The sequence below is a fragment of the Talpa occidentalis genome, unplaced genomic scaffold (genome assembly GCF_014898055.3).
Source record: "Talpa occidentalis isolate TD23 unplaced genomic scaffold, MPIMG_talOcc4v2.1, whole genome shotgun sequence".
Classification (NCBI taxonomy): Eukaryota; Metazoa; Chordata; class Mammalia; order Eulipotyphla; family Talpidae; genus Talpa; species Talpa occidentalis.
In genome coordinates this window covers 33,917,713-33,931,423 of record NW_026555331.1, presented here as the reverse complement: position 1 = coordinate 33,931,423, position 13,711 = coordinate 33,917,713, and the positions used below count along the sequence as shown (strand labels likewise).

The window sequence follows — 13,711 nt, the reverse complement described above, 5'->3', positions numbered from 1 at the left end:
CACATACCTGAACACTCAGCAGCATGCCGTCTGTTAATTAATGAAATGAATGTGTAGAGTACTCGAAGGATCTCCCCAAAATAACTTGCTTCAAAAGAAAAGGCTAAAGGCTCCCCGTAGCTCTGCCTTTTCTGACGTGAAAGCATACCAATGCCCCTTCCACCTCAAGCACCTGAGCTGCCGGGAAGGTTCTTCCTCATGGCTTTCCTGGTGAGTGAAAAGGGTTAGGGGGAGTTGTGTGCCAGGAGGGGCCTTATAGCAGTGGTGGATCGATGGCATCAAATTTCCTCAGGAGGCAGCCAGGGTCAGGTGGATTCTCAGTGGGCTCAGGTACCTCCCATTGGCCTTTCTCCAAAGAGCATTTTGGAAAGATTTGGGGTCACCTGGTTTTTTAAAATAATTAGGCTTGTGCAGTCATGATGCTGAGGAGGTTGTACTGCACGGCAACTCCTTGCTGATTCTCCTGTGCTGAAGGGGGCTTGACTGCAGGGAGAGCATCACTAATACCAGAGTCTGACTTGTAGCTCACAGGCTTGCTGAGAGAAGCAGCGGCCCAGGGAGAGGAAGGCACTGCTGTGGCATCACTCTCCTGAGTTCTTTGGGGTCAACCTTCATTAGAGTTCTCCGAAAACACAAGCCAGCACCCTGCTGAGCTTCTGGGAGCCTTATTAAAGTGGTTTCTCCTGAATCAGGATGTCAGTCAGTGACTTGTTCTGGGAGGCTGGTAGAAGTGGGCGTAGGGGTTCCCCAGAGCTCCCTTATTCAGAACTATTGCCTTGCAGGTCCACTCTTGACACTTCTCCCTAAAAAGACAAAAAAGATGCAAGCTGCAGTAGGGGTAGATTTAATGGCAGAGAGATATTTAAATGAACGATACCCAGTGACAAAAGGAAAACCTTTAAAGTGGTAAAAGATTCTCTGTGACCAAGCCAAATACTATTTACAATGGAGACTAAAACTCTGGCAACTTGGATGATTTCCTTTTGGGCCAGGTCTAAGCCCTGGAGTGCAGAAGCTTTGGCTTGGCTGAGAGGCCCAGGACTAGGCCACATTCCTGGTCTTTTTTTTTTTTTTTTTTTTTTTTATAGAGGCATGTTTATTTATTTATTTGTTTGCTTGTTTGTTTGTTTGTTTGTTTATACATGCACTGGGTACAGTCAGAAGCGTGGGAGGGTGAGAGAATTCACCAGAGCGGGAAGCAGAGCAGGCAGAAGGACCGAAGTACACTGCTGAGGGGAGCAGCGGGCGGCAGGAGAGGTCTGCGCGCCATGTGGGACCCTCCTCCAGTGGCCGGGGAGCAGCCAGGGATCGAACCGGCGCCACAGAGGCTGCATGCAGCTTTGCAACCCAGCGCTCAACCACTGCGCCACCGGGGAGGCCCCACATTCCTGGTCTTGAGGGCAGAGCTAACCCAGTGCCAGGAAGTTCCTCTGACTTCCCAGGCCTTCCCCCCGCCTCTTCTCAGAATACCCCACCCCAGCTCCCTGGATTCAGCCTTCCACCTGGCTCGTGCCTACTGATTGCTCAGTGCTCAGCCCACCGAGGAAGTCTTGCCCCAACTCCAAAACAATACAGTGCCGTCAGTGATGTTGGCCCCTTGGCTTGTGAGCATCTTGGGGGCAGGTAGCACCTTCAGTGTATGACTCTAGGGCACTCTGTCCTGAACAGCAGGACCCCAGGAGGCTTCCAGATCCCACGGGAGAAAGCAGGTAATATCTTTAGCTTTGGGAAGGTAAGAATCCCTTCCAATGCAGGGATTAGAAACTCTGGTGTGTGGCAGGTCAAGGTGTGGAAATCTAGGTGATGCTTCCTTGGCTGCAAGGGGAGGAGGCAACTCCGTGTGGTCTAAGTGTTCATTGTTCCTTTTGTGTACCCTCACTCTGGCCCCCCTCACCACCACCCCAGTGCACTACATACTGTGAGTGTGGCTGCCTTCAGGACCCCCCAGCCCTTACCGCCGCCAGGGGCTGTCGCCTTGCCTACCCAAGCACGGGCTGTGCTGGTTCAGTGCTAGGGTTTCTGAGCTTGCCTGAATTTATTAGTGAGGCCACTAGGTGGTGTGCAAGTATCAGCGGAAGAGCTTGCACTTCCCCAGCAGGCCTGCGGCCACTGGAGAACTAGTGAAGGGGCGGCCAGTCCCAGGCATCCGGTGGCCCTCATGACTACAGCTTCTGCTTCTTCTGGCCAGGTTCTGAGGACAGCCCACCCAAGCACCCAGGCAACAACGAGAGCCATTCTTCCAGGAGAAGGAATCGACATTCCAAGTCAAAAGTCACCAATGGAGTTGGAAAGAAATGAAAGATGCTGGTTGAACAAAGATGTTCCAGAGAGTGCCTAGAACGGGGAGGGAACGGAACTCATTCAGACCTCCCTGTTAGGTCTAAAACCAACAGTGCAAACGGGAAGAGAGGGGACTTGGGGGGGAGGGGCCATTATCGGAGCGTGTAAGCCTTGTTTCCACGCAGACCTGGCCACAGCGGGCAGGTCACTGCTGGGTACTTGGCCAGTTGGGGAGTCTCTTCTAACTCCAGCCCTTGGCATGCGGTCACCGGGAGCCGTGCAGTGTGGCATGGAGAGGTAGCTCTTTACTCACAGTTGCCAAGAGCAGCTTTGTGCTTACGTGTGTTGTGGATGCAGTTGACACACTTCCACATGGATGAGGCGTTCACTATATGGCTAATGGACTGGTCATCAGTTTTTAATTTTATGAATCTGCCTTTCTCTCTGAGTGACTGGTTGATGTTCAGGCTACTTTACTGTCTTTTGTTGTTATTTGTTTTTATGTCAGGATACTTAAAAGTCTTCAGAAGCCACTGCTGAACTGGAATGGGGAAAGGTTTCCCTCTCTTCTGAAGAAAAGAGCAGGAGAGAGCTTTTATATTACTATTTAGCAACCTCATTCTCCTTTTAGGACCTTAAACCACATGGCAAGTGAACCAGTCCAAGGAAAGTTTAGCTACCGACATCAAATCCTGGCCTTCCAGTCAGAACCCCTATGTTCCGTTGCACATGTCATTTGTCCCGACTCCCCCACAGTGTACAGAAGTGAGCCTGTTGGAGAGGCATGAACACCATGGCTTCTCCCCCCCAGCCAGGTGCCTTCTACATTTTACTTGTCCTCCTTCCATGGTGTACTGCTGACGTTGTCTTAGTCTCACGTGAGGTGCTGGTGAGTATTACCTTTCATCCGTGCCATGCGCTAGGCCTTTACCCCAATAATTCACCTCCGATGGATCCCAGTTTTAAATAAAACAATTGACGTTAAAGCCCATCAAAGATCTGTCTCTGTAAACTATTCCTTTCTCTGCATCTTGCAAAGGTGTGCATCTTCAGTGGTATTTTCCACTGTTTATTAGCCATCACTGTATTTTTCAAGACTTTAGGATAATATGAATTAATAGGTGTGTTTTATAAAGTGACAAGAAAAAAGGAAAACATGTAGAGGGTTCACACACAGATATGTCTTATTTCTTAACCTGCCCAAGTAATCAGCAGGAAATGAACAAGAGAATCATGGCTTTTCACTCTGCTAATGGTTACATCAGCCAAGTTGGAATTTTTTCTCCAAGTGGCCAGTACCCAGCTTATAGACATAAATTTACTGAAAGCAATCCCTTTGTTCCTTCATTTCACAGAGCACAAAGGTTTCCCATGTCTTTTCCCCCTTTAAGGAAATCTTTAACCATAGAAGTGTCATGTTTTTCTTTTTCTGTCAAGGAATTCCAGGGTGAAGGGGTTAAATGAATCGTGCAGCCCGGGGTCACATCCTGTGCTCCGGCCACCGCTTGGTAGAGAGCCTCACACAGACTTGCTCCAGAGCTGACGTGCAGTTCAGAGAGGCGTCAGTGGTGGCCAGGCCGAAGCTACCTGGGAAAGGTGGCTGTGGCAGGCACAGCTCTGCACTTCCCCCACTCTCCAGCTATCCTTGCCATCAAAGCACCAAGAGAGGCCAAGAGGTGCATGCTTCATAAACCCGCTTGCACTCTATGACCCATCTAAGACCCTTCTGTAAACAGGCACAGTGTAAAACTTTATTTTACTTTGAAATCATGATTTGTCTGGTTTATCCTTGCACACTGCCTTCCTGAGCCCCAAGTGCTGGTGTCCTAGCACAGCCATCGTCCACCTCCGCTCTCCTTCCGCAGGCCTAGGCCACAGTCCCGAGTGCTTCCAAGTCCGTTTTCCAGAAGAGTTGGGCGTGGCACTCGCAGACCCTTCTGATGAATGGCCGGTCCCACTAAGGAAGCGTGTTCCTTTCCCCAAGAGCAGCACAGAGGGAGCAGCCCTGTAGCACGCCCTGACTATCTTTCCTGTGGGTTATTCTAAAAACAAAGCACATAGGAGACAGTTTTCCCTGCATGGCTTTGTACAAAAAGCCTGGGAAGTCCTCAGATCCTTTCCACGCTCTTTCTTTGAGTCGACTTTCTTTGTCCCCTTTCTGGAAACGCTCTTCACAGTGGCTACAAAGCCAGGGCTTTCGTGACCGGCCAGGACCACATTGCCATTCCTCCTAGAAACCGTGCTGCTGGATTTGGCCTACTTCTCCCACCCCTTTCTGTGGAAAGGGACCTCACGTTGATGGAAATAGGGAACAGGTTTCAGAGTCGTCATTTAATATGGGGAATGATTGAACATCATGTTCACCTCGCGCCATTTGCAAACCACCCTTGAAAAGCCACCATTGTTTCAGAATTTATGTGCAAGGATGTGTTTTCTCCTTGGGTAGCACGGTATTGTGTATCCACTCCTTTTCCCTTACTGTCATCCATTGTCTTTCCATGGCCTTTTCCCACTTTTCTTATGTCTGTTTTCACCATTTGTAAAAGCTTTGGCTGAACGCCCCCACAGCAATGCTAGGACAATCCGTTGACCCGTTAAGTATTTTGATGATAAAAGACATCCCATAAACCCTAGCCTTATTTTCACTAGGACTGTTTCTATAGTGAGCTCGTGAGTCAAGTACTCACCCAGGAGAAATAAAATCCTTTACCAAATGTGTTAGGTTTGGCTCTGTGGGTCCCCTCCCGAAGCTGCAACTCAGCATCTCTGTGTGATAACCTCTTTTTGTCAAGGCTCACCTTTGCAATTAGAACATAGGAGTGTTTTATTTGTCTAAAATAGTGTGCTTGGTCAGGCTCTGACAGGCAGGACGCTAAACATGGGGTAGAAAGGAAAAATGTATCCATAGGAAACCAGACTGAAGTAGGTCTTTACACAAGGGCATTTAACTCCCATGATCTTTGAATTAGGCTCAGTGACCGCTGTGGATCCTGGGCCCACGGCAACACCCAGTTCTGCAGGTGGGCTTCATGTATAGCATTCTTATTGTCATGGAAACTAGCACTCCCACAGGTAGACTATTGCAATTTTCAATGTATTTCCCACTTACATGATTGAAATGTGGATGTAAGGAGAGCCAAGACTCTGGGATTTTTTTTGTTTTTTGTTTTTGGTGGTCCCTTCAGTGGCTGGAGAACGAACCGGCGCAGCCTCGCAGCCCAGCGCTCAACCGCTGCGCCACCAGGGGAGGCCCGCCAAGACTGTTTTTATCAGTGTTTCGTTACAGAGGCATCCCTTCATGTGTGTGTGTACATGGCAAGGGTTATAGCAGAAATTTGGTTCTTGGCAAGGGCCAGCATTAGTGATGGCTGAGACCAGTGGTCTGCAGCGTCTCATTGCTGGCCCATAACAATTAGATTTTCACCATATTTTCCTTTATCACATATTATCCTAAATCTGATGATAGGACTATCACAGAGGAAGGTTACCATTTTTTTTTTTAAGTTGAACTTTAGTGGTATCTTTCATGTAATAAATAATTAGGGCTTCTAAATCTCTGAATTTAAAGGATTTTTTTTAAATTTTGCTGTTGTCTACTCAAAAATGGAAAAAATACTGGGATATGAATTTTTCAGTTTGTAGGAATGCTGAATTGTAAGACGATTTTCCTGGTCTCCGGTGTTTAGGAAAACTGCCTCTAATCCCTTTCAAAAATTTATCTGTGACTTTGTCCACCTTGACATTGCCTTTTTTGGGGTGGATTGGGAAGCTGTCTGTTCCCTGAGAAGGTGTTTGTTGTCATGATCTAACCCAGTTGAGGCTGTACGACTGGTCGGTGTAGGAGCAGCTTCATGAAACTGGTTGACACCTGGTCTCTGTGCAGCACACCTGGCTCTCCACAGGCTCAGTGGCAGGTAAGTGTCCACAGTCCTGGCAAAAGGGACTCATGTCCCCAGCATTATTGTCCTCTGAAGCAAGAAGCATATTGGCAAATTCATCCTCTTCTAAACCCAGTGAGAATAGAAACGTTCCAAAAATAGGATTTGCCCCAGAGTTTTGCTTTCACAGCTGATGCGGCCATCCCAGGCTCATGCTTGTATCTTTTGTGCCTCAAGTGTTAGCTATTTTTCTTTGGTATTGGAATGCTCCAAACACCTCCTGCTCTGTGGGTCTGCATGTTGTGGGTTCTCTCAGCAGCCTGGCCTTCTGCCCCTCCATGCAACCTCCCCAGGGCCGCAGATACCCATGTTTCTAGGGCAGGTGCACCCTTTTTGGATGCAGAATAGAGACTTGTGACTGGAAATACCAGGAAATAAGTTTGCTTGCCTCTAAAAGAAAAGTAGAGAAGTTTGAGACTATAGAACCAAATAATGAATTTTCATATCTGAAATAACACATACAGTCGCCACAGTTACAGTGTCAAATTGCAGGCTGGGCTGCCCTAAGAATCCACACTGGAAAATCTGGATTGTAAAGCTTACTATTCCCACTTGCCTGACAAAGGGCTGCCTTGGCTCATTCCCGTTGGTCGGTATACATCATGCACTGATTCAGTGTTTTACGGTGCAACCTGGGAGAGGCTTAAGAATGATCTCTAGCTTTCAAAAAATTTTCGAATCTTCCAACTTCTAGAGTGGATGAAGTACAGACCAGGAGCGGGAGGATGAGTTCACTAGGGCCATTGCTGGGATGGGGAACTTTCAAAGACCTCTATACTGGGCTCATGGAATCCCCTCCCTCCCCTGAATCTTCCCAGCAGCAGCCTCTGCCTTGCTGGCCTTGCCATTGAGCCCAGTGCCAGAGTGAGTGGCTTTTCCATTTCTGGGGCAAAAGGCATCCCGGAGCACCCTCTTCTTGCCCCACCCCTATTTACACCAGATGTATGTGTTTCCACTTTGAATGCACAGCTTGGGAGTGGTATCCCCACTTTCCAGGGTGATAAGGCTTAGTGTGAGTGCTTTGACCCGAGAGCAGAATTCGTGAGTGGGGGTGATAGGGTCAGATTGACTTGGAACCCAATGCTCTTGTGTCCCTGCCCCCATACTCCTGGGCTTGATTCTTGTGCACATGTCATATCTGTCACCAGACCAGAGCCTCCGCTGACCCCCACTTCACTGGGTGAGTAGACAATGAGGAACCTGTTCCTTGGGGACACCCGCACCTCAGTATTCCCCCGCCCCCTGGAAGGAGACCCACTGTGACTCAGTTCTCAGGTGCTCCCTTCCGTGGGGATAGCCAATCCTCCAAGTTGGTCGAAATGGGATTTCGGGTGGTTGTGTGAGGGCTGGGGGGAATCACTGGTGCCGGCTCGGGAGTCTCTCCTGTTGAGAGCGGCCGCCGCCAGCCACCCCTTTGTCTCTGTGGCCTGGGGGAGTCAGGGTGCTGCCCTGTGGAGCAGGGTCCCAGCTCTGTTTGGGTTCTTTTGTTGATATTTTGACACATTCTGCAAACTGTCAGAAGGCAATTCCTCCCGCTTGCAGCAGCCCTCTCTGCCCTCAGGAATCTGATTTACGATCTAGGAAGGCCATAAACCTCTGCTCTTCACTTCTGGAAAACAGCAAAGTATGGGAAAGAATGTAAATTGTAAATACTGAATCCCTATGGTCAGCAATAATGTAATGGCCTAGGTTTTTTTTCATTATTGTTTTATAATATGGTATGCATATGGCTTTAATTTCTAAGGGGCTGGGTCTTCCCCCACTCCCACCCCCACCCCCCCAACAACCACTATATTTCTAGGGAGAACAGATAACAGTGAAATGTCCTGCTGAGATACAGTATTTTCCAAGCAATGAGAAATAGCATTTTTCTAATGACTGTGGCGGCCAAACACTTTGAAATGCTCCTCTTCCTGGAGGGATGGGAGAGTAGGGCCTGACAATCCCCACACTTGTCAGCTTGTTGATCTGCCATCACTCCACCCCAACCGCACCCTGTGTTCTCACTTAGCAACCAGCCACCCCCACCCCCTTTTTAACTTCCTAGAAGGAGGTTTTCCTGTAAGATTTTTAAAATTCTTTCCCTGTCCCTCTTATCAGTCAAGGTTCTGCTCACTAACTGGGAACAGGCTCCTTACTGCTGCCGCAAGCAACAAGGACAGCCGCAAAGTCATCCTGGAGACCAAAAGCTGTGTGGGTTTGAATTTTCATTCCAGTGGTGGGTCAGCTTCAGGCTTAGATTTCACAAGCTGGGCAGAAGCAGCCCCTTGCTCTGCTGAGGCTGGAAGGAACCTCTGGTCACCCGCATGAATCCCGGCTGCCGTTCTCAGACCACAGAATCATTGTCTGGGATCGCTGTGCTCGGCTTCAGCATTTTTCCTTTTAAGTCCAACCTCATCCCCGCTCAACGTGATGGGCGAAAGCTGAAAAAACACCCTGAGTTTTGAAGTTCCCAAGCTACTGTAATAACAGCCAGAATCTGCCAGAACATCTATTAAAGCCTGTAGGATTGTATTTTTCTTTGTGTGGTCAGCAAGTATGCTGACAGTGGAGCAGTCTGAGTGAGAATATGATGCTTAAAATCACAGACGTGTCCACCCACAAAGATATCATCTCACAAGCACCTATTCACTCCGGCACTCACCCTTGCTGTCTTCCTGCTGTTTTCTTTGGACCACATTTGATTCACAAACTGCCAGGCTCAGCTTGAGTGTGGGCCTAGCCAGACCACACATAGGTCATGGGGGAAAAAACTAGGGGGTCTCAAGAACATCCGAGTGGGTATGTGCACTTTGGCTATCCAGATAACCCCAGTGGCAGGTTCACTTGTAGGAATCGTGTCTCTGCCAGAATTTTGTTTCTGTTCCTCCAGGTCATTTCAACAGGAAGTAAAGATGAGCCTAGCAGTGATGCCCAAGGGAGATGTGCCCACCAGTATGATGGGAATTGTGTGTGTCACCTTGGCTGGGTTACGAAATGCCCATGCAGGTTGTGAAACATTATTTCTCCATGTGCCTGTCAGGGTATCTCTGAAAGAGGTGTGCATTTGTGTCGGTGGGCTGAGCAAAGCAGATAGCCCTCAGGATACTGGCAGGCATCACCCTCACCTGAGTAGGACAGGAAGGCAGAGGATGGGCAGGCTGACTGGCTCTTTCTCTCTCTGCTTGAGCTGGGACATCCATCTTTTCCTGCCCTGGGACGTTGTCGGTCCTGGTTCTCTGGCTTTCAAACACAAACCAGGATTTATACCTTCACCTCTGGATTTCCCCCATTTCTCAGACACTGGACTCAGACTGATGTATCAGCTGATACATCAACTTTACTGGTTGTAGCAAATGGCAGATTGGGGAACTTCTCAGGCCCCATAAACATATAAGCCAATTCCTATAACAAATCAATGGCAGACAGGCAGACAGACAGATAGATGTAGATGATGTAGATACATCTACACGTACATGTGCAGATGTATCTATGTGTAGATGTATCTATAGGGAAGCTAAATTAGATGATATAGATAACTATATCTAATTGATTTAGATCCACATTTCTATCTTTTCATAGATCTCCTATTGGTCCTGTTTCTCTGGAGCACCCTAATACAGCCAGCCCTATATTTGGACTAGTTTACAAGCTAAATCTATAAAGGGAAATGACAGAACCCGAGTTCTTGAGTAATGAATATTCCCAACTGTGATTGTTGGCGTGTAAATGAACTTGTACAGTCACTGGTTTTTCAGACAGCTCTGCTCTGAACAGCAGACCTACACAGCTCCAGCACTGCTGCAGCACTGGCTGCCGGCATGACATTGCACCCAGATGGGGATGACAGAGAGACCTGGGGAAAAAAGCAAGTCCACATCATATGCTGGCCTCACTGCCTCAAACTTTCCCATTGGTCCTATCTGAATTTTTGAATTTTAAAAAATGATTGCCAACAGTTAGCTGTATCTTGTTTAAGATGATCATTTCATGTGCAGCTGCTTGGACAGGGAGAAGGAAAAAAGAATATTTTGATTTTCCAAAAAATTTCTTTATATTTAGTGTGTTGACATCACCCTTCTGTTGAGATATGAATGTGATTGGCAAGTGATGTTTTGTGCCCTATCTGGCAAAATAATATTTAAAAACTAACACAAAGGCTAACTATGTGCCAAGCACCATGGCTGGTGCTTTCCATGGATTATCTGTTCTCTTACAAGGTCCTCATTGGTATTGCTCCCATTTTGCAGATGGGGAAATGAGAATTCTGAAAAAGTTAAAGATGCTGGTCATCTAATTTCAGAATGCAAATCTTGTTTCCTCTGCTTGAAAGGTGGTAGTGTAATAACTCTGGCCGGGTTGCCAGACCCCCTGTTTCAAAGCCTCCAACACCACCACACTTGCAAGTTGGATGACCTTGCAAAAATTAATTCTTCCCCATGCCTCAGTTTCCTCTTTGGAGGACTGATGGGACTGATAACACACAACTCACAGGGGTATTAAGGTTTAATAAATAGGGCCTCCCCTGGTGGCGTAGGTGGTTGAGCACCGCGCTGTGAAGCTGTCCGCAGCCTCTGCAGCGCCGGTTTGATCCCAGCCACCTGGCCAGCGAGGGTCCCACATGGCACACAGACCTCTCCTGTCTCACCTGCTGCTCCCCTCAGCAGTGTGCTTCAATCGGCCTGTTCTGCTCCCCACTTTGTCTCTGGCGAATCATCTCACCCTCCCATGCATCTGGCCTATACCCCGGTTCTTGTATAAATAAATAAATAAATCTTAAAAAAAAATTAACAAATGAGATTAAATAAATAAATTTAATTCTTCTAAAAGCAAGTAGAACAGGAACAGTGTCCAATCTGTCATAAATGCTGAGCAAGATTGCACTACTGTCGTTATTACGCTGACTCCCTCTTTAAAGGCAGGGACCATTAAAGTTGTGATTGCAGTTTACTAGGCAGGAGCTAGTGAGGACCTGAGTTAGGGCAGCCATAGGATGGAGAGGAGGGGACAGACAGGAGAAGGCTTATAGAGAGAAGCAGATGGTCTGGATTCCCAAGGAGAGAGAAACTGGCTCAAATTGACACCCTCCTTGACATCTCGGGAATCAGCATGATCCAATCCAGCTGTGTCTATGTCCAGCATCAGTTCCTGTTCATCCCCTACACCTGGACACCTCACCCCGCCCCACTTATTACTATGGAAACCCTGGCCTTTTCCCACAACCTTCCAGGTTTCTCATTGTCTTTGGGACTGGAACATCTACCTCTGGCATTCTGCCTGGTGACTTCATGCACCCTACAAATCTCAGCTCGAACATTCCATGGTCTGTGAAGCACCTTCCTTGTGTGTGCTACTCACTTGTAAGGCAATTATGTCTCAGGTCTCTGCCCAGAATCCCAAACACATAGCCCATGCATGTGCTCAATAAATGCCCTTTGAATGAGTGCTTGCGTGAGTGAGGCTGTGGGACTAAACCTTCCAGAACGGGATCCTCAGCATGTGGATTGTCCAGTTTTCTCCAACTCTCCAAAACTCTTGCATGGAGTCCTCAAGCCCACCCACCCTTGACTTACAAGTTAGGTCCTGGTGCCTTCACTTTTTAAAAGATTTTTAGAAGAGTTTTTAAGTTCACAACAAAACTGAGCAGAAAATATGGTGATTTCCCATAGACCCCTGCTCCCACTCACACAAGCCTCCTTCATTATTGACACCCCCAACCAGAGAGGTGAATTTCTTGCAACTGAGAAACCTACATTGACATTATCACCCAAGTTCCACAGTTCACACCAGGGTTCACTCTTGGTGGTGTGCAATCTATGGGTTTGGACAAATGTGTCCACCATCATAGTGTTCTACAGTGTATTTCTACTGCCCTAAAAAGCCTCTGTGCTCTTCCTATGCTTCCCTCTCTTTCTCCAGAATTTCAGGCCACAACTAGTCACTTTGCTCTCTCTATAACTTTGCCTTTTTCCCAGGAGCAGTTGAACTCAGTAGGTAACTTTCATATTGGCTTCATTCAATCAGTAACAGGCATTTAGGCTTCATGTATGTTCATAGCTGAGAGCCCATTTCTTTTTAACACTGAATAATATTCTGTTGTACAGATGTACCAGTTTATTCAGTCACCTGCTGAAGGACGATGTGGCTGCTTCTCAGTGCGGGCAGCTATGAATAAAGCTGCTATAAACATCTGTGTGCTGATTTTGTAGGGACATGAATTTTCAGTTCCTTAGGTAAAAACCAAGGAGTGTGATCACTCAGTCATATGGTAAGAGTTTAACAGTTTTGTAGGAAACTGCCAAACTCTCTTCCAAAGTGACAGTGCCATTTGCATTCCCACCAGCAACAAATGAGAGTTTCTGTTGCTCCACATCCTCACCCACATTGGGTGTTGACAGTGCTGCAGCCTGGCCACTCTGATGGTTGTGTAGAGGAGCTCATTGTTGTTTTAAATTGCATTTTCCTGAAATTAATTTTAAAAAAACTCAAAAAAATAAAATAAATTGCATTTTCCTGACAGCGTATGATGGAGAAAATACCCTTTTTTTTTTTTTTTCAGGTTTCTCAGAACATTCCTCCTTTGAAGGTGATGAGTGAGGTCCAGTGTTTGATTCTTGGCACTTGGGATGGGTCTGATGCCAACGACATCCACTCTTTCCCCCGCACCTGCATTGCTATTGCCAGGTCCCCAGGAATGCTCCACTTCCCTCCCTTAGATGTCAGTACATGGGTGTCACTCAAAACTCCAAGTTGTGTGGACTCTCCATTTGCGGTTCACAATTCTAGAGAGCCTTTCTAAGAAAAATAGTATAAAAAGCTCTTATTCTTGAATTTTTATAAAAATTCCCACTGGGTCCTAATGCTAGACCACCTCCTGGAGGCTGGGAAGAGCCGGGGCAAGTGAAGGGTATTTTAGGAACATCTCAGGTAGTTGGCGGGGCTCTATCCTCTCCAACTCACTTCACCTGTGAAGGGCTCAAACAGGTCATAGCTTGAATTCTTCCAATTAATTGCTCAAACTCCGGATACTATTATCAGCTGGAATTGTAACCTCCCCCCACCTAAACACCAATCCCCACCCCACCCCCCCAGGCTATTTTCCATTCCACCCACATTCCCTGAGAACCTTAGGGATTTGTTCCATGCCTTGAAGTTAGAGAACTGAGCAGCCCCATCAACCATGGGCTCCTGTGATGCAGGTGCTGTGCCCCGCAATGCAGCGACCAGTTGTCCACTCTGCTCCAGCACTTCTTGCCAGTCCCCATCTGTAGTACAAGCAGCACAGGGGACGTTCACTATCGATTGGGGCAGACGAATAGGGTCCAGAGCTCTTGGTGGATTTTTCAGGCTTTGATGCTCTCTCAGGGAAACAGGTACATAGATACAGCAGGCAGGGAGGCTGGCATGCAAGGAGACAGGCACGGGCTGGGTGAGCTTGGAGTGGAGGATGCTGGGAGGCAGGCAGGCAACTGAGCCTCCCAGCACCCCACAGATCTTTACGCTTTTCCTCTGGG

At 47.6% G+C, this 13,711-nt stretch overlaps 1 protein-coding gene across 4 annotated transcripts in view; it reads left to right on the top strand.

The window, feature by feature from the left end:
- The window catches only part of PTDSS1 (phosphatidylserine synthase 1), a 57,702-nt gene extending 52,717 nt beyond the window's left edge, over nt 1–4,985 (top strand). For 2 of the 4 annotated variants that reach the window (XM_037503780.2, XM_037503798.2), the window contains one exon: nt 2,189–4,985. In XM_037503780.2, coding sequence (XP_037359677.1) covers nt 2,189–2,298 — 110 coding nt within the window. In that variant the 3' untranslated portion in view covers nt 2,299–4,985. The remainder of the gene's footprint in view (nt 1–2,188) is intronic. The other 2 variants (XM_037503770.2, XM_037503789.2) reach the window with 2 other exon arrangements.
- Nucleotides 4,986–13,711: the final 8,726 nt, after the last annotated feature.